Source organism: Amblyomma maculatum, chromosome 1 (genome assembly GCF_055883805.1).
Source record: "Amblyomma maculatum isolate TAMU_Amacu chromosome 1, ASM5588380v1, whole genome shotgun sequence".
Classification (NCBI taxonomy): Eukaryota; Metazoa; Arthropoda; class Arachnida; order Ixodida; family Ixodidae; genus Amblyomma; species Amblyomma maculatum.
Genome location: NC_139344.1, coordinates 119,978,938 through 120,000,333, shown reverse-complemented (window position 1 = coordinate 120,000,333; position 21,396 = coordinate 119,978,938). Strand labels below are relative to the sequence as shown.

Below are 21,396 nucleotides of genomic sequence, written 5' to 3'. Positions count from 1 at the left end.
CCAAGCCATGTGCGTGGGTGTGCCCATCCTTTTGCCGAGCTCTCTCCTCCAGCACGCGCTAAGCCAGCTCAGCCCGTCTTCAGACAGGCGTCGACGCTTTCTCCAGCATGTGTTGCGAACCCTCTGCGCGCGGCGGCTGAGGTGGCTATGGTGCCTGCGGACGTTAAAAAGCGGCAGCTCTCTTTCTCTCTTTTTTTTTCCTTTTTTTTTTTTTTTTTGCGAGTAATCCTTTTTTATCGTTGTGCTGTTCAGACGTTAAGAAGCGGCAGTTTTTTTGCGGGAGTCGTTTATTTTTGCATGTATGAATCAATGAAAGCACGCGGTCAGCTGCTGCGATCATGACGCCCGCCCCAAGCGCGGCGTGATAAATCGAACCAGGCTAGTACGTGCAATCAAGCCATCACGGGCACTCTGCCAAGTTCCCTCCTCGCCACCCCAGGAGCCATCAAAAGATAAATGCGCCCCGAAGTTATCGCTGCGCAGCATCTTGGCACGCTGCCAAGAAATGAGCTGTGGATGAGACGACTGAAACGAAGTGACGCGCGCTATCGACATGCAAGCGAAAACGCTCGCGATTTCTGCTGCCGCCGCAACACAGAAACCTTGTTTAGAGCTGCCGCAGTGGCTCAAGCAGCGAGAGAGGGACGCAGTTTCAACAAGTTTGAAATTTTTCGCTCTGTCGCTGCCACTCGTCGCTGAGATCGCTCAGCTTGCATGTGAGCGAGCTGGCCTTAACGCTTTTTTTTTTTTTTTCAAATTCTCGGTGCAAAAGTGCAGGGTGGGTTCATTATGTGAGTGGGTTGATTACGCGACAAATACGGTATCGTCTTTTGGCATCGTAAGTGCCGTCACAAGCCGAGTTTTGTATATCGAATTATCGATGTATCGAACTATTTCGCGATCCCCTTCGAGTTCGATATATCCGGGTTCGACTGTATGTGTTTTTTTCTTCCAGTGAAGATTCACTGCTACATCGACACTGACGCTGCGATCAGCGGCCTGGTTTGGAGGAGCGTGGCTGGTACTTTATCTGGAAACTTGCGTCCAGTGCCTCGCCCGTGCTGTTTCCCCACCTAAATATTCTTACACCGTGGCATGGGCGCTGCCATATTTGGTCACGTGACCCTTCTGCCATCGCCACCCTTTGGGCCTTCTGGTTTCGACGGCTGGCAGTGCAGTGGCGCTCGGCTGCAAGGTGCTGCGTACCCGCTCTAGCTGAGGACGGCGAGCTGGCAGATTGCACAGAAACTTCATCTGAATGTGCATAGTGTGTGTAGGTGCTACAAAATTATTCATTTAACCATGTAGTTCATTTACTGTGGCCGTCCGACTGCCTGCATTGACTAGAACGTGTCGACAAGCCCGTTAGTCGTCGGCACGTTTTCTTCTTATCAATTCCTTCTCTAACGCTCTCTGTGGAGAACATAGTTTACTATAAAACTGAATAGATTTCAAGCCTATTATTGCCTGAAGTATTTCCTTTCAATTTTTTTGCACAAAGGGCGGAAGCATGATCAGACCATGCTGGTTTACATATTATGAATGTTCACCACTTAGCATTGTGCGCAATATTTACTGCTGATTATGGACGTGCTGGTAATCCTTACAATTGATAAGATATTATTTTACCTCCTGTAAACGTCCTGGCTTCAAAAGGTTATTATGCAGCTTAAAGGCCAAATCAGGTGCTCTGGGACTTTCACCTGCGCTCGGGCGAAAGTTGGACTGAAAACTGTACCGGAGTTCAACACCCGCGGTTGTAGCTATCAAAAACAAACAGAAATGCAAAAAATCTTATTGTGCTAGAATTTACCATTGATCTGTGCATTAGTTTGATAAAAGCAGCAATTATTACACATATTGCATCAGTGCTTGTCTAATAAGCAGGTTCACTGACATGCACACAGTGACTTTCCCTCTTAGAGATACTTTTTAATATCCTACAAAAGTAACCCTGCAGTACTACAAAGACACAATATATAACTCCTGTGAAAACATCAGGGTCATTCTCTCATTTCCGCAGCTACTGCTGGTGCTGAAATGAGCTGGCGTGTGAGGTTTATGATAGTCCTTTCCTTACAACTCGCAGGCACTCGCTTCACCCCGAGAGAAATATCAACTCGTGATAAACATTCGAGAAAAATGGCAGCCTAGGTCATGGTGTGCACCATGTGTAGAAAGTGTCATCTAATTATCTGCCAGTAAACCATGAGAACATTAGCATTACTTTCCTCGCAGATTACTTCGACAAGAGGTGACACTCACACCAAAGCAATGGTGTTTAAAAGTCAGTCGACATTCTTACACAAGCTGTGCAGCAGTCTGCACTGCGTGCAAATGCATTCCAAAAGCCAGAAATGACCGCCGTCCTTGTGGCTTCACCTGTTGGGGAGAGTGGACCTGCTCTCTGTAAACGGTCTGTAGTGACCATGACTGCAGTAAGTTAGGTGCAACTTAGAAGTGCTCCCATGGCACACGGGCAGCTTCTGTGCCTATTGACTTGCTTGTCATCTAATGGAATAGGGACCATCCGGTTCCCCCCAACAGTTTTCAGTGTACATTGAACTGGGAATTAACTTTGTGGAGATTCACAAATAGCCACCAGAGACTCGGGGGCCCTTCAAAACAGCCTTGCACTCATGGTACATCGAATAAAACATGACAGATAAAGATAAACAAAGAATAATTTTTTAAATCGTAATTTATAAGATTTCAAACTGTGCTACCTTGTTCACCAACTGATATTTGTTTAGTAGTGAAAATGACAGCTTCACAGACTTTGTGATGTCAACAAGCCAGTGCTGCTTTCATTATGCACTCTATCTCTGTTTCGTTTGTTTCCAACTCTTAGCACACACTCTGATGATCGAAAATGACAAGTGTAGCTGAAACACCGCAATGGTAGCAGTTGTCAACATGACGAAGACTACCTGGATGATCACTGGTCTTTGGCATTTTTGCCAGCAATGAATGAATGCTTCTGAAATGAAGTGCATATCATTGTTCATTGCTGCTCTGCAGTCGCTGTCTGTAGATTGAGCCGAACTATGAGTTATTTGAATAGCTTTCCTCGAGTAATTTTCAATTAAAAACGGGACTCACTTAAACGGATGGCTAATGGTTTACAGCCTCATTTCGTGCCTTTAATAGCTGTTGCTGCACTTGCACCATCTATCAGTTTACATGAATCCTACTGAAGGATCATTGAAATTGCCATGGTTCATCTGGATAGACCTAAAACATTTTGATGGACCTCAGTATGCATTACGATTGCCTATGCAACAGCAGTATAAAATGTGTGCCCTTGCTGTACGACTTGTCATGAATTTTGAATTTGGCTTGCTTTCAATAAAGTGTGATGAACACTCACACTATTGCTAACACAACAAAAACTATGGAATTTGTGGTTGGTCTTGATGCTTCACTACTTCCGTATAGAAATTCTTTGCATTCCTGCACTTCATTTCTACCAGTAAATGCAGTTAGCCAGTATTGATGGTATTGTCTTAGTGTTATCCTCACTATCTGCACCGTACATTTAAAAAAAATCTTTTGGATCATTATGGCTTGTGCACTGTTTGTGTTTGGGCATGTTTGTCTGTTTCTTTGTGGTTTTCTACATTAGCCTATATAGTTGAACATGGATGTAATGCATGTGGATATTACAAATAATTGGCTATATTAAAATAGTATTGCTAAATACTATTTAACAAACACAGGCGTAATGCAGGCTAATAAGAGGTGCTGCGTCATGAAGGCCGTTGAGAGTTTGTGGTTCTAAACTTGCTGTTACAACAGTGACATGCAGGCTGAGTGCATAGAACACAAGGTGAAAGGCTCAGTTTTTGTGTGTGCGTGCTTCGTCTTTATATCCTTCGTACAGTTTGTGCTGTTTTAATTATGATGCTGTTCATGCTGTCCGCTATGTTTGCTGTGCTGTGTTACTCATATTTGACAGTGCTTGCCCAGTGATGGTGAAATAGCGCAGTCCAAAAAAGTGATAAATCAGCTGTGGCCAGCGAAGAATTCACCTCACCAGGTGCAACTGCAGAAATCTGTGAGAGATGTCGCTACGTGCACCTCGGCTTCATGCAGTATTCTGGCCTATCAAATCTCTGCTTTTAGTAGAAATGACATATTTGCTATTGCACACTTCTTACCTGTCGGTCTTAGTAGTCCCCTTTAGTATCCCTTTATTTTGGTGCAGTAATGTATACAGTCGAAACCGGATATATAGAATTTTGGTTATATCGAACTCACTGAATATCCCCTTGAAAATCCCATGTAAAAGTATAGGAAAGCCGCGTCATATATCGAACTCAGTTTCAACGGTCGTTCGATATATCGAACTCCGCACCACGCACTGGAAAGTGTGCCTTCCCCAAAGGCGATCGCATCACCCTCGGCCGTCTGCCGCGTGACGTTTTCAAGCCACGCGCGGAAGGAATGAGAGGGGACAGTTCGGCGACGGCTGGTCTGGGGCAGCGTCGCGCCCATAGGGAACACAAGCTCAAGTTTCGCCGCGCAACGGCAGCGCTGCATTCCTGGCGTGGTGGCGAAATGTGAAACGATGGGGCTTCGCCGGAGCAGACGCTTCGCTAGCTGCCTGTGCACGCGCGGTGATCGCGTTGTGCCTGGAGGTTATTTGGCGATACAAAAAGGCTTCCGTTGATGCGAAACGGATGTACTAAGTAGCATTGTGTCATGTGAAGCCACAACAGTAGGCGAAGCACCAAAAGACGAGGCTCACATGTGAAACTTTGCAGGTACCTTTGGAAGCGTGTCCATAAGACCTGTTTTCCAACCGCATGACAACGTTCTGAGAAGTCTCGCGCTCATTGTGGAAACGAAAAGAGCCAATTTCCCCTTTCTTCATAAACTCAGAAATGTTGACAGTTGACAAAGACTGCTTGGAGAGGCATCAAAAAAAGTAGTGGTTTAACACCATGCATAAAAAGTAAAGAGGGAAGATTATCCTGCTCTTTGCTCCCCGCGTGTCTAGTTTTGCCGATTTTGTGTGCTCTCTCCCTGCTTTGTGAATGCTCTGAAAGCAACCAAATCAACAGATGCGACGTCCACGATCGAGACTGGTGTGTGAATGTGCCCTAAGTGTCCACAGCTGCCTTTTCATTTTTAGATTGACCAAGAAAATATCTAGGAACGAGGCCTTTTTTTTTTTTCGGGGGTGGGAGCGGCGTTGGAAAACATGCCTTGCTGAGACGCTTTTACAGATTTTCGCAAATTGGCCAATAAGGGAACCAATTATTATTATTATTATTATTTTAATGAAGATATGTCGGAAGTGCCGTACAAAAGTCATCCTAGCTATGGCACGACTGACACTACTCGCACAGAGCATCCCATTCGCGTCACAGGGTTCGTGAGTGCAAACCAAATATCACAAATGAAGCACAACCATTTAATAAGAACCGAAATAAAACACAATGTAGTACAAGCTTGGATTTCACCTGCCTTCCAAGCCAGCGAGCCAGTTATGTCGCTTGCAGCGCACGGAGCACGCACGTGCTTATGAGATTGCTAGCGTTCTTGTCTGTGAAGAAACACCTCCTTCGGACTATATACTTATTCTTCTACTGCAAGACTTCCTTTGGTAACGCCATAATAATAAAAATCAAATCCATATTTAGATCGCATGCTACAGGCCAAAACGATGGTCAATGAGCGGGCCACTTTATTTCACTGTACTGATGATACTTTAGCAGTTTTTAAACATATTATATACGACAATATAATTACATAGCAGACTTACCTCGAGATGCACTTCCTACGTTTTTGCTAAACGTGGGACGCATTCACAATCAATATTTACTCATCCCCGTCTATTATCTGCTCTACAGTGCAGACGTGAATAAATTTCCCGCCTATAATTAAGTATCCTTCATGAAAATACGCGTCAGGTTTCCCAATCAAGACGGAATGCAGGTGGCATGTCACGGTGCGCCTGCGGGGGCGCATCAAGGCGCGTGCTCGTGCGAGAGAAAGCGCACGGCGCACGGCGTGAAGGCAGCGAGCTGAGCCGGCGGCGTCCAGTGGGTGCTTTTCTGTCCGCGCGACAAAGCAGCAGGAGACGTCTGCACGTGCGCGGAAGCGAGCGAAAGGAGAAAACTTGCACGGGATGCCTAGGTGGTGCCGCCGCGTGTATGCCCAGTTTCTATGTTTCTATCAGAGATGGCGCTCCCTGTCAGGAGCAGCAGTGCCGCTCGACGGTGCTTTGGAAGCCTATTCCCTAAAGGCGCGCTCATCTGCGGTTATCGTTTCCCGCGCGCCAGCACGTGCAGCACGTGACGTTTGCAAGCCATGTGCATGAATGAACCAGAGAGAACCGGTGGGAACGAGAGGTGGAAAACGGGATAGAGCGAAGCATTTTTTGCCGAGCTATCTCTCTCCTTCCTCTCTCCCGGCCTTCGTTCGCAGTAGCACGCGCTACGTAGGCGCCAAGCCAGCTCAGCCCGTTTTCAAACAGAACGTCGGACGTCTCCAGCGTGTGTTGGGAACCCTCTGCGCGCGGAGATTGACGTGGCTATGGCACCTGCGGACGTTAAAAAGCGACAGATCTTTCTCTCTCTCTTTTTGCGAGAGTTTATTATTGCGGCGCTGTACGCGCGGCGTAGCATAAGGTATGGCGGCTGCGAACATTAAGAAGCGACTTTTTTTCTTTTTGTGCTACTAAGCGGATATGGTGGTCATGCTTCTGTGTCTTTTGCAATCTAGATAACACTATTTTTTTTTTCTTTTCTGGCAGTTGATATTACACAATCATGCACTGTAAAAATTTTCAGCAGGCAACGACATCTGTTCCTACTACTTCTGTTGCACTCATTTTTCTTATGCAGTATTTGAACTGCATCCGGGTTCAGATTTTAGATGGCACTGTCTGCCTTCTGCCTTTCATATTTCATTATATCTGAGTGCAATTTCTGATATGTTGCTTATGACATTGGTTTCCTTGTGATAACTCTGCCTTTTTAGGAAAGAATTAAAATGTCTGGTGGCAGGCTCATCTCAGACAGTCATGGACGTCATCTTGTGAATGGACGCCTTGCAATGACAAGAAGCTTGGGGGATTTAGACCTCAAGCCGTACGGAGTCATCGCTCTACCTGATGTCAGATCTATGGAGGTGAGAAGCAGGTCCCGCATATGTTGTGCTTTCATACCAGCTAGGGGTACCTATTTTATTTATTTATTTATTTACAGATACTGACAATCCCATCCGCGATTATTACAGGAGGGCACATATAAGATTGTCAAGTACATGTAGTAGTACATTTGAATGGGCCAGGTTTGGCAACAAGTTAATGGCAGCAGTAACTTGTAGTGGTTTGAACAATTGAGTAATAAAGTGCAAAAAAGGAGAATGGGTTTACAGATGAATATATTCATATTAGTTATACAATTTGAGGAAAACAGAAAAAGATAACTAGATCACAGACAAAACTCCAAGCAAATAAAAATAACAGTGGCATTGGTTTTTGTATTGATGTTTCTTATATATGATTCACAAGCACTGAAACAAAGCTATCAAGTGGTGGACTGTTAAGAATTGATGGATCTAGGCTATTTCATTCACTAATGGCTCGTGGAAAATATGAAAATTTGAAGTAGTCAATATGAAATGGCTGTCCGGTGAGTGTTGGTGAATGCTTATGCCTTGTGGTCCTTGTTGTATTATAGCTAAGGTACCTCAAGTATCTGTGTTTACCTGCTTGGGAATTAGCTGATACGTGAACTCTAAATGCACTAATTTGGCTCTGCTTTCGAGAATTAGAATGTTAGTGTTCTTCAGTAGCTCAGTTGGAGAATCTGTTAATTTGCATTTATTGAAGATGAATCTTACTGCCTTCCTTTGCACTCGCTCTAGTTTGTGAATGTGTTCTTTAGTAAACGGGAGTCAAGTTATGCTAGTGTACTCTAGTGTGGAGCTGATGAGCATACTGTGGGCTAATAATTTTGTATCAAACAGTGCCTGTCGAAGGCGTCTTTTAAGGAATAATAGTCGTTTTAGGGCGCTAGATGTGACAATATTTATATGAGTCATCGGGTAGAGTCACTCCAAAATATTTGTATTTGTGAACTGCAGTCAGTAGGGTGTTATATATTATACTATATTGGAAATGTGAATGTTCTCGTTTTCTTATTCTTAACACAGCTGATTTTTTTTCATAAGTATCATTTGCCAGTCAGTGCACCATTGTGTCACAACCTACAAGGAGCTATTCAGTGAACATTGTTTCATTATTTGTGAACATTATTTGTGAACATTATTTCAGCTCGAATAGTGCAGTAGGTTTCACATAGGACTTTTTTAAAACCCGGGCCTCAAATATTCAAGGTCCTGTATACAGTGTGTGCAGATTTGGCCTCAATTGTTTTGACAGTTCTTATGTGTTGTGTAAAGGATTTTGTGAGGTTTACTGCAATGATAAGCGGCCATTTCACTGAAACTTACTTTCATATTTTTTGCAAATCTTCTAATCTTCACTGAGTAACACAGAGGTGGCATTGATTATTCCTGAATGCTCCATGTTATTCTGGTGACAGCTATACTTGCCATGATTGTTGTGTTCATAACTTGCACCTGCATATGTCAGTTGGATGGAATTATATCTGGGACTGCTGATTTTGCAAACTTCACTTTTCTAAGGTAATATTTTTAGACAGGCTGTCATATTTTCTAGTGCCCTTTTTTGGTTGCGCATTGATAGGTAACTTCTTATTTTTACTTATTTGGCTCTGTCTTAGGTGGAATATCTCAGGATTTTACGGCAACTGAATTCTTGCATGATTTGTACTTCCAGTTTATTTGTTTCAGTCCAGTCAGCATTGGCCGTGCTTCAGTGGGAGAAAATGGCAAGTACAGTGGAGCCTCACTGATAGATTTTGGAAAAAAAGGAGTAAAAACACATAATTCTCATTACAATGTATGATCCAGAGCACTAAGGTTTCAAAGAATTGTAACTGATGAATGAGATGCAAAGGCATAAATTAACGCTTTCACTTCAGAAACATGTTGATTGACATTTCTTGGCTCATGGTCTAAACAGCCCTTCTTCTAATGGTCCTCAACGCAAAAGTAACTTCGCGGCACATCCTGTCTGTTGACAGCAGTGCCAAAAGTAGCCTTGTTTATCTCTTCCTTGTTGTTTTCAAATACTTCTCTTTCTTGCAACCATAGGTCGGCGGGCTCACTGATGAGTCGACTCACTCGGGCTCACTCAGGCTCACACTCAGATCATGATCTGAGTCGTGAGTGAGTCTGGACTCGCATTCAGATCATGATCTGAGTTGTGAGTGAATCCGGATTCACTCACATTCAGATCATGATCTGAGTCGTGAGTTAGTTCGGACTCATACCCAGATCATGATCTGGGTCATGAGTGAGCCCGGACTCACACTCAGATCATGATCTGAGTCGTGAGTGAGTCCGGACTCACATTTAGATCATGATCTGAGTCGTGAGTGAGTCCTGACTCGCATTCAGATTATGATCTGAGTCTTGCCGAGTCCGACCTAGAAAGTTCCTATGAAATCAAATGAATTCTTGGACAGAGGTTGAAGAATTATGATCTGAAGTGGGGGGATTGAGGGAGTAATGGGCACAAATCGCTAATTAGATCCTAGCAGACTCGAATTATCTGTGTAATTCTAATAATGAATAAGCTTCTTGGTGAGCTGATGATGTAGAGCAATTTCGTTGTGCTTTGTTACGCAATTATTTTGACTGTAGCATATTGGATGGAAAAACAGCGCAAACGACGAACACCACAGCAAAGAAACACAAGACGAGCGCTGACTCACAACTGAAATAATATTCAAAGAGGAAACAACATATATGAAAAAAGGAGAAGCACAAACACTTGTTGCTACATAGGATGCAGGCACGCAATCTCACTTTCATTAAGAAAGTTCAGTTCAGTTCAGTCGTTCAGTCGTGTCCGACTCTTCGTGACCCTATTGACCATGTCACGCCACGCTTTCCGGTCTCTCACTATCTTCCTAACATCACATAACTTCATCTGCAGTGCCTCGAGGATGCCATCTAACCATCGCGTTCGCTGCCTACCCCTTCTCCGGCAACCCTCAACCTTTCCCAACATCAAATCTTTCTCCAGCGACTCCTCTCTTCTCATCAGATGACCAAAGTAGCTGAGCTTTAACTTTAGAATTTGACCCTCCAATGAGCAGTCAGGGTTTATGGTCGACAATATTGACTGATTTGATCTTCTGGCAGTCCAAGGAACTCTCAAGAGTCTTCGCCAGCACCACAATTCAAACGCGTCAATTCTTCGGCGGTCAGCCTTTTTCACAGTCCAACTCTCGCATCCATACATCACAACTGGAAAGACCATAGCACGAGTTATACGGATCTTGGTTGGCAGACTAATGTCTCTGCTCTTTACTAGGCGGTCAAGGCTAACCATTGCTCTCTTTCCCAGAAGCAGGCGTCTCCTAATTTCATGGCTGCAGTCTCCTTCCGAGGTAATCTTGGAGCCCAAGAAGAGAAAATCTGTCACTGCTTCCACTTCTTGTCCCTTGATGCTCCAGGACTTGATAGGGCAAGACGCCATAATCTTTGTCTTTTTAATGTTCAGTTTAAGCCCAAACTTCTCACTCTCTTCTTGTACGCGCATCAGAAGTCTCTTGAGTTCCGCTTCACTTTCTGCAATTAAAGTGGTATCATCCGCATATCTAAGGTTGTTGATACGTTTTCCAGCAATCTTCACTCCAGCTGAAGACTCGTCCAGACCGGCCTTCCTCATGATGCACTCTGCATATAGGTTAAATAGGCAGGGCGACAGTATGCAGCCTTGCCTCACTCCTTTCTCAATCGGAAACCAATCAGTAAGACCATGTCCAGTTCTGACTGTGGCCTCTTGCCCTTCATACAGGTTCCTGAGGAGACAGATGAGGTGAATTGGAACTCCCATCTCTTGGAGAGCTTGCCACAATCTGCTGTGATCTACGCAGTCAAACGCTTTCGCATAATCAATAAAGCAGAAGTAGATGGGTTTCTGGAACTCTCTTGCTTTTTCCATGATCCAGCGAAGGTTGGCAACTTGGTCTCTAGTTCCTCTGCCCTTGCGAAACCCAGCTTGCACGTCCGGAAGCTCCCGATCCACATACTGCTGCAGCCTACCTTGGAGGATTTTCAACATCACCTTGCTAGCATGCGAAATAAGCGCGATCGTGCGGTAGTTGGAACAATCCTTGGCACTGCCTTTCTTTGGAATGGGGATGTAAACTGACCTCCTCCAATCCTGTGGCCACTGCAGGGTTGTCCAAATCTTCTGACATAATGTATGCAGAATGTTAACAGCGTCATGGTTGAGGTTTTGAAGCAACTCAGCTGGAATGCTATCAATTCCGCTAGCTTTGTTCTTAGCAAGGCTGGCTAAGGCCCATTCAACTTCACTCTTCAGGATGCCCGGCTCAAGATCAGTTATCACAACCGTCTTATGTTGGGTTTGCACATTCGAGTCCTTCTTGTACAGTTCTTCTGTGTATTCCTGCCACCTCTTCTTTATCTCTGCGGCTTCAGTGAGGTCCTTGCCTCGTTTGTCCTTTATCACGCCCATCTTAGCACAGAAGTTTCCTTTGATATCTTTGATTGTCTTATACAGAGCTCTTGTGTTCCTTAATTGGCTGTTGTCCTCAACTGCTTGGCACTGTATGTTCAAGAAGGCATTCTTATCTCTCCTTGCTATTTTCTGAAAATCCGCATTGAGAACCTTGTATCTTTCTTTTTCCCCCATAACTTTTGCCATCCTCCTTTCCTCAGCTATTTGCAAAGCCTCTTCAGATAACCAGTTTGCTTTCTTGCATTTCTTTTGCTTTGGAACTACCTTAGTAGCAACTTCTTGTATTATATCACGAACATCAGACCACATCTCTTCGGGCTCTTTGTCTTCTAGATCTGATTCTTGAAATCGATTCCTCACTTCCACAGCATATTCTAATGGAACTTGATCCAGATTATACCTGAAAGGCCTTCTAGTTTCCTGCGTTTTCCTCAATCGAAGCTTAATCTTGGCAACAAGAAGCTGATGATCGGTGCCACAATCGGCCCCAGGCCTTGTTTTTACTGCTTGTATAGCGCTTCTCCATCTCTGCCGGCAAATAATATAATCGATCTGATTCCTGTACAGACCGTCCGGTGAAGTCCATGTGTACAGGCGCCTCTTGTGCTGTTGAAAATGAGTATTCGCTATGGTCAGGTTGTTTTCTTGACAAAACTCTACTAGCCTCTGCCCAGCTTCATTTGGCTCACCAAGACCGAACTTGCCTGTAATTCCGGATATTTCTTCACTCCCTACCTTGGCATTCCAATCTCCTATGAGAAAAACGACGTCTGATGATGGGGTGCGGTCTAAAAGGCATTGTAGGTCCGCATAAAATCTCTCAACGTCAGCTTCTTCAGCAGTAGTGGTCGGTGCATAGACTTGGATAACTGTTATGTTGAAAGGGTGACCTTGGATCCGAAGTGAAATCATTCGGTCGTTTTTGGGGTTGTACCCTAGCACTGCTTTGCCCATTCTTCTGTTTACTATGAGAGCGACCCCATTCCTTAAGAAAAATGGATGGCTTACTAATGCACAACCTAGTATTTTTTCCTCGTGTGGTAGGCCTCCATTATCTCGCGTGTTAAGCAGGCCGGGTGCTTATAGAGGATATCAGAATAGTGCAGTGAAGGATAACAAGATTCGCAGTCACGGACGTGGTCAACGAGATTAGTAGATTTGTTAGCGTCTTAAGTTTTTTGCATGCTCTTTCAAACGTGTATTAATGCACCGCCCCGTCTGCCCAATGTACACTTGTCCACATGACAGTGGGATTTTGTAGACTACACCTTCAGCACACGGCACATACTTTGTTTCATGCTTAACCCCACATGTTGGTTCATGTTCGTTCTGATGCTCAGCTTTTCTCTCCAAAATAGCACAAACACATTTAATCTCTTTAGGTGCAGAAAAAACAACCTCTATGCCATATCGTTTTGCGTGACAGGCGGTGTGTGTAAGGCAGATTGGCAAACTTTTTCCTTTCCTTTCCTTTTTTCGCACCAGGCACCAAGGCTGGACTTCTAAGCTTTTTGGCTATCTTGTTGCAATCCAACAATAAAACATCATCTGGGTAGCCAGATGCCTTGAGTCTTCCAGTGTGGTCATTGAAGCTGCCGATTACCCTATGCTCACAAGATGTTGATAAAGCAGACATCAGAGATGAGACCACAATTCCTGTTTTTACTATCTTAGAGTGATGCGATTTAAAATTTAACAATGGTTTCTCTGCCCTAGGTAGGTATTCCCAGCAGATATGGCCCGTCTCAACAGTTAAACGCAGATCCAAAAACTGTAGCTTACTATCACTGGTGACCTCAGTGGTGAAGGTTAGACCAAGAGCATTTTCTTTAAACAATTTAAGTATATCAGTCATGCACCTTGAACAGTTAGTTTTTTCAACAAAACTTAGGAAGTCATTAACATAACGAAAAATGCGCAGTGCCATGCCCGATATGTGATTTTCAATGCCATGATCAACGAAGGACAAAAAAATATCAATTGACACAGGTGCTACCCTAGATCCGATGCAAACACCCGCTCTTTGGGTATAGAACTTTCCTTCTCATTCAACGAACATAGCCTTCAGGTACAAAAAGAGCAACTCGAGGAAGCTAGATACAGAAATACCACACTGTCTAATAAACTGTTCTTCATCATTATACAGCGTTATACATTTTAAAGCAGCATTCATCAATTCATTATGGGGAAGAGAATAAAACAAATCTACCACATCTACACTGAACACCGTGCACGACCTTGGATTATCATGCCGAAGAAAATTTACCACAGCCTCAGAGTTCCGAACTCTGAATGAGTCATTAATAGTCAACGACGCCAAATGTGTCTGCAGATACCCTGAAATTTCATACTGCCATGTACTCCTCTCCATCACAACAGCTCGAAACGGCATGCCTTCTTTGTGCGTCTGCTGAAAAGAAAATGTTCAAATTCAGGCCTTTCGCCTTATTGACACCTACTTTAAGACGTTCCAGGTTCAAACGTTCCAACAAGCGCAGAGCTCTGCCTTTTTCCTTTCCTGGTTTTGCCGAAACGGGGACAAAATTCTTCTGCACCGCTTCCATCGCCTTAGAAGAAAACAGGTTTTCGGTAGGATCATGAAACAACCTTCTTTATCAGCTGTCATCAGCCTCAAATTGTTCGAATGCAGGAACTTAAACAGAGAACCGTATCCCTGCCTATAGTTCTCAACCTGAGTGGTTGACAAAACTGCCGTACACTCCTCAACACATCTCGGTTGGAACACATCCTGTGCAAGACGAGAAATTGACCGGGCGAGCGTCATCTTCTCCTCTTTTCGCAGATGCAGCTGCATGCAGAACTTCGGTTCCATTTCTAGAAGACCCTGGTGCCTTTTTGGAACTGGTGTTTCACCCAGAATGATCACCTTTCCTGGCTGTGGCGCAGTTCTCGTCCTTGTTGGTAGTTGTAGTCTGACCGTGGCCCACAGGAACTTCATATACTATCCAGACGTTGCACACCAGTCCCGGAACATATGTGGGTGGCCGTGATATCCTCCGTATTGCTCACAAGCAACCCTAAGACGGTCCTTGAAGAATTGACTTTGATGCCACCACTCAAATGACAAGATCTTGCACATGCGGTGGGTATGACCCTTGCACGGCTGTAGGAATCCACACATCACCTGAAGATCCGGTGCACACAGGCCTTGCCTTGCATACCACGATGCAACACGAGCTTTGCACACACATACAGCTATTAGCGAAGCCAAAACGGCCGAGTTATCCAGATGGGGGTGAGGACAAATAATAGAGCCCGAAGTAGAAGAAATGAAGTTCAACACTATACCCAAACGGGCGGTGTTCGTCTTTTGTGCTGTTTTTCCATCCAATATGTTCCACCAACTCGCCCGTTTGGCTATAGTGCTGACTGTAGCGATTAATGCAGGTTAATCGAACATTTGTTCTCGGTGTGTTGTATTGCGGTGGCTATATAGTTCTTCCTTTGCTGTTTGTTTACTGTGGAATATCTCGCAAATGATTTTCCGGGTTAGTTGCTCATTGGTGCACAGCGATGCGAACGAGCTAGGCTAGCCGTGCATAGCTAATAATATCAGGCTAAGTTCGAAGAGACCATTGTGTAACCACATTTTTAATGTTCTTTCTTATTGCGAAAGAAGTCACAGGCTCACCACCACAGACCAAGGATCTTGTCCGATATTTCTTTTTGTGTGCCATTGCTCTAATTGGGTAGGCTGTTTGAGGAGGTCACAAATATGTGGCTCATACGTGGGTAATTTAAATGCATTCCGGTATAGCTGAAATTTTGCTTTGGTCGATTTGGTCCAAAACCTGTCCAGCATAATTCGCCGACGGCGACCACGATGGTGACCTCCAGGGCCGCCTTATATTTTGCCCACACACCGCCGAAATTTGACCTCAACTGATTTGGGCAAAAATCTGTCCAATTTAATAGACTATGGCGAACAAGATGGTGACCTCCAAATTTGACCGGGCCCACCCTCAAACTTGCTGCCCTCACCCATTGACCTGAGCCGATTTCGGACCAAAATGAACGGACAACATAATTCGATTACGACAAACACGACAGTGACCTCCAAATTTTGGTTTGGGTCATACGGTTTACCAACCATCGAAATTTGATTTTGGCCAATTTACATCAAGAGTGATCAGTTCCTAATTGCATTGACCATCCTCGACACTATGGTTACTTTATGAAACTTCGAAGGCGGTCTGCGCCAAATTCTGGAAATGGTCATGCCCAACTTTATAGGTTGGGCATGACCATTTCCAGAATTTGGCCCAGGCCGCCTTCGAAGTTTCACCTTTATGATTGGTATCCAACCAACTGTGCCCGACAAGACGGCAACCACCAAATTGGCCATAGCCATATCAAACATTTGGCCCGTGCTATAGCTAAAAAGACCAAGCTTTCACACTATAATTAGCTTAAAAGAGATAATCCCTACCATATTTTTCCTTTTCCTGTAACCTTTCAACTCATCCATTACTGAAGAAAACAGTCTAATCATGTAATGTCACACATTTTTTTCTATTTATTTCCCGCATTTTTCTCTGTACAGCCTTCCGCCTACCTATACAACCTTTAGGACCGTCACTCGTTGCTTGTCGAGAGTGGAAATAAGTGAGTCTATGATGAGTGAGTCCCGATGAGTTGAAATGAGTCAGCTCAAATGGGTCGTGAGTTGAAATGAGTGAGTCCAGATGAGTCTGAGTTCAGATGAATCTGAGTTCAGATGAGTCGAAGTGAGTGAGTCAAGATGAGTGAGTTCAGATGAGTAGTGAGTTGAAATGAGTGAGTCCGTGATGAGTCTGAGTTCAGATGAGTTGTGAGTCGAAGTGAGTGAGTGCAGTGAGTCGCGAGTCAAAAATGAGTGAGTCAAGATGAGTGAGTGAGCCCAGATTAGTTATGAGTCTGTGTGAGCCCGAGTGAATCGTCATCATGCGTGAGTTTGAGTTCATGAGTCTGAATGAGCCCGAGTGAGTCGCCAGCTTGTGTGAGTTTGAGTTCATGACTGTGAGTGAGTCCGGGCCTTGTGAGTCTGAGTGAGAGCAAGTCCGCAGATGGGCTAAATTTTTCTGAGTGAGCCTGAGTGAGCACACGTGATTTTGCCGACCTATGCTTGCAACTGCTGAAGTGGCACACTGTCATAGCATTTGTGGCACATTCCTGTGATGGGAACCGATCGTATACAAGGGTATCATTTTTGGATGCTTCACCCTTTCATGCCCAGCCATTGTAGCAAAGTCACAGTGCACACTACTGCATTTCAGTTCATGTCACGTGCCCCTGTATACCCGATGGCGTGTTTGCACATCTATTATTTTTGGCTAAGCAGATTCTAAGATCAGAACTTTCCAATATTTTTGATGTATTTTCTAGGAAATCATTTTATACACAAGCATAATAAGTAAGAAAAAAAACAAACAAAGATTGGAACAGATGGATGAGAGAAACAAAAATGCTATCGAGGTAGAGCATATTTGTTTCACTCACCCAGCTGTTCCAATCTTGATCCCATTATATTCAATTTTTATTTGTTAATTGCTTCTTTGTTTCATTTTTGGTAAGCCATTATTACTTTGACCTTTTCCGTAAAAATGGAGAGGGGGATTTCTTTCACTGTATGCCTACCATAGTTGCGACGAGGAAAAGAAAATTCCCCTAAAACCCACCTGCAACCTGCCTTGATTAACAGGTGAATCATCACACCGCTGCCGGGTGCCAACACCAGACAGGGTGTGCCTTCGTAGCACTCCTAGTGCTATTGCATAATACAGGATAACTCTGTAGAAGGTTTTTATCGCTCACAATTTCAAGTACTATATGCAAAACGAAATTGTCAGCATTGTTCCGCTGTAATATGAATGCATAAGCTTATGGAGCGATGCATTTCCACTGCCCTCACCAGCAAACCACAACTGTACAGAGGCTCACTTCTGCTCTATCATTGAGCAGTTGCACATCATTACATCATTAACCATGGCATTTGAGCATAGGTTTATCATGGCATGGCTGGTGGTGTGTTTTTAAGTGGATTGCCATTGTTGCCTGTGGCTATCTGCCATCAGTGCACGGTGCATTGTTACCTTGGCTTTCTCATTGGCAGCAGGAGTGTCTGTCACTGCTGTTTGTCCCACTGAGTTTCTGTTCTGTTGGGGCTTTTTGTATGGCTGCAGGGAAACATTGGTTCCGTGGCACCAATGTGGTGCTGGCATGGGACTAATTGGAGATGATTACAGTACATGACTTGCCCTCAGTGCTGAGCAGCCACATATTTGTGAAAAGTCCTGCCATGCGCATTGCTGATGCAATTTTCCGCACAGCGTAGGAGATCAGCTTGTATTTACGGTCAGTCTCCTCTTAGTTTAGAAGTGTGGAAAATGACTTTGTACCACACAGGTTTTGACTATTACATTTTCGATTGGTGCAATACATGGTTTCTTAGAAAAGCTTGCACATTGTCCTCAAATTTACATTGTGTTACTATTTTTTTTCCCAGGTTAAGCACGGCAAGGATGCTTTCACGATTCTTACTACGGATGGTGTGAATTGCGCCATGTCTGACCAGGAGATTGTGGACGCCATCAATAGCTGCAGTTCTCCATCTGAGGCAGCAGGCTTTGTCACTGATCAGGCCATGCACTTTGCATCACAGGACAATGCTACTGCAGTCGTCATGCCTTTTGGTGCCTGGGGAAAGTATCGAAATAGTGGTGGCGTGGCCAATAGCTTTGGTCGGCAGCTGCAGTTTAGCCGGAGATTTTAGTGGCTAGTGTTGCCATGGGAGTTGCCTGTGAAATGAAATTATATTTTCATAAAGCATGCGAGAATGAATGGCCTTGTCTTATTGGTGTTTGTCCTAAGATGCACAAGCTGCTTGCAGTCTTCTCCTGGCACAAGTTGTAATCCTTTCCTTCATGCCTAGTGGTACCAGTCATCTATTTAGCCACTATTACATCTCTGCCGCAAAAAAAGGAGGAAAAGAAGTTGGCAGTTGGCAGAGGTTGGACATGCTTTAGCATGGCAACTTCATTCTACTTACTTACTGTGAGTCCTAAAAAGAGAGTTGAAGGCATGGTAAATACCCTATTAAAAAACGCACAAGACTATGTACACTCACTTTGTGGAATAAAAAAAAAAAAATAATTAGACATGACACATACAAACCTACTGGGTCTTGATGATTGTGCAGTAGGCAGCAGTATCCTGGCAGCAGTTTTGTTGGCTGATAACGATAAGGTGGGATGAGATTTTGAAAATGGTTTTCGAAAATTGGCTGTAGATTGTTGGTTTGTTTGTAGGGTAATGTCCCGAAGCGATTAAGGCTATGAGAGACTTCATAGAAAGGGGTCCGGAAGTTCACACAGGGGCCTTGCTTTTCACCCCCATCGAAAAGTGGTCACCGTGGCCAGGATTCGATCCCGCATTCTAGGGTACAGCAGTTGAATGCCGTAACCACTGAACCACCATGATGAGAGTAGCTGTAGAATAGTCATAATAAAAGCTATGGCTATGAAGCCTGCTAGCAGTTTTCTAAATGAATGCAGCTTGCATTAGACCTCAAAACTCGATGTAAATTTACCTAGTACTGTTTTAATGTATATTTATTTTCTTACACTCATCTGCTTTTTCTGAAAGTGTACTGGACGCAAAGTCCTGAAAATTAGTATGACAATAGGAATGGTTATGCTACATATCCATGGTTAGAATTATTTAAGCAAAGTTTATATTTTTTCTTCCAATGTGCTAATAAATTGCCCCTCACTACATATTTTTTTTTTGACAGGAAAGTGAAAATTGGCTTATGCTATTTATTCTAGTTGTGCTCATGTAAAAGATATTCATTGATATTTGTGGGAAAGTTTTGTTTGCAAGAAAAAGGTATGTAAACTTCCTAAAACTCTGTTTTGAGAAAAATGCAGATAAAACCTCATTCTATTTTGTGTAACCATTAAAAAGGATAAAAAAAAATAAGTGAAGTCACTAATACCCAAGTATAATATATTTTCTCAAAGTTGAAGACGCTTTATTAGTAGGTTGGGAAATCTAAAAAGGGAATTTTTTTTTTTTTCACAACAAAAAAAGATGCAAAGAAAGCCTCTGAATACCACCACATTTTCACTCTTTGTCACCATGAAAAAATGCTCTGAAAAGCATCTTTAAAATCTGCGATATATATTTTCTAAAATGTAAGGAAACACTCTACTAGGAATTGCAAAATACAGCAGTCAATTTTTTTTATACAAAAATCTCATCCCACCTTAATTTTAAAGTATGTGCGAAGTGTAGGATGCTTTCAAACCGAGATTTTAAGGTTGTTGTGTTGAAGAGATCTAAATGAACAAATATATTTCCTGCTGTTGTGGCAGTCAAACGTTACATGTGTAAATTTTTTGTGTGTATATATGTGTGAGTACAAAAAACTAGTGAACTTGATGTATGGCCTTTAAAATAACTTAAGCTTTCTGTACAGATTGCTTCTCTTGGATTTTTTTTTTTGAATGTGTGTAATGACAGCCCACTTGTATAAGATTTCTGCACTCAATCACTGGAACTATGTTGCTTGCTTAGAACAAAGTGGAGCCGCAACATATACTGCGCACCACTATTTTTCAGGCATGGGGAAGTAGCAGTTCCAGGCGATTTACTGAGCTGATTTTGGTAGGCATCTATGCATTGCAAAACTGACATTAGAAAAAACTAAATGTGACTATTTTTCTGTTTAAATTAGACAAAGCTTTGCAACTTGTCCTGGTCACTACTAATAAAGCTATTAAATCAGTCGGGCTGGTTGGGACAAGTACTGATGCTTTTTGTTTTTCACAATTCTTTTGACTAGTGATTCTGGTGTTGCTTGAGTTTTCTTCACACCTTTTTTAGTGTCAAAATTTTTAGTCGGCTATCTTGAATTTTGTGAGCTGTGTCTTTGCTACAAATGAACCATTCAAGCCTTTGCATGCAGGTTGTGTGTAGAGTGCTGAGAGTATAGACTTTTAATCTCCTCAAAACAGTGGCTTGCTGCAGATGTAGCAGTGTCGCAGAAATCCTAACGGGATCAGTCGCACTTGGTGGGATCTATAAAAGCTGTTACACTAATGATGCTGCTATTGCAAAACACTATGTAGCCTGGCCAAAGGTATTTGCAATTGCGGACTGACTCCAACAAGGCATATTCTGTTCAGTAAGCAAGCTAGAAGATGATTGCATCTTTTGCATCACACGCTTGTTGGAAAGAGGTCAAAGTGAGGACACAATTCAATGCCAGTCTTGATGACTAGGTGACCAGTAGTGGTCACTGCAAATTTAATTGAAGGTACTAGACCCATGTATGTAGGCTAAACTTGTTCAAGTGTTACTTGTCTATTAACGAACACAAAAACAAGCCATTTGTTATGGAAAGCTCTCACGGTTGTGTTCCTTGCATTGTACCTGAGTGCCTCTGATTCCTTTAATTCATGTTTTTACTGAAATCAAGGGCTAGTCAAAATACAGAATGCAAAATGTACCATAGTAGAACGCTGACAGAAAGTAAATGTTGCAACTGTCTTCACTGATGTTGCCAACACTTTTAAGTGTTGCTCATACTGTGCTAATGTGCATAACACAGGCTGTGTAATCAGTGCAGTTCCAGTTTCCATTTCTCAGTTTTATGCAATTAGGCCTTGTTTTCTAAAATTGTTTACAAGAAGGACATACAGGTTGTTTTTGCATGCCGCGAAAAACTTTATGGTGAAATATGTGTTACACAAGTGCCCTGATTGCTTTATTTTTGTTTGCCAATGTACTTGCAT

The 21,396-nt window shown here is 43.3% G+C and overlaps 1 protein-coding gene across 4 annotated transcripts in view; it reads left to right on the top strand.

Moving 5' to 3' along the window:
• The window catches only part of LOC146203723 (protein phosphatase Mn(2+)-dependent 1K-like), a 122,688-nt gene extending 103,076 nt beyond the window's left edge, over positions 1-19,612 (top strand). For 3 of the 4 annotated variants that reach the window (XM_084588896.1, XM_084588895.1, XM_084588893.1), the window contains 2 exons: positions 6,991-7,140; positions 18,105-19,612. In XM_084588896.1, the coding sequence (XP_084445022.1) occupies positions 6,991-7,140; positions 18,105-18,371 (417 nt within the window). In that variant the 3' untranslated portion in view covers positions 18,372-19,612. Of the gene's footprint in view, positions 1-6,990; positions 7,141-8,818; positions 8,871-18,104 lie in introns of all 4 variants that reach the window. The other variant, XM_084588894.1, reaches the window with a different exon arrangement.
• The last annotated feature ends 1,784 nt before the right edge of the window (positions 19,613-21,396 follow it).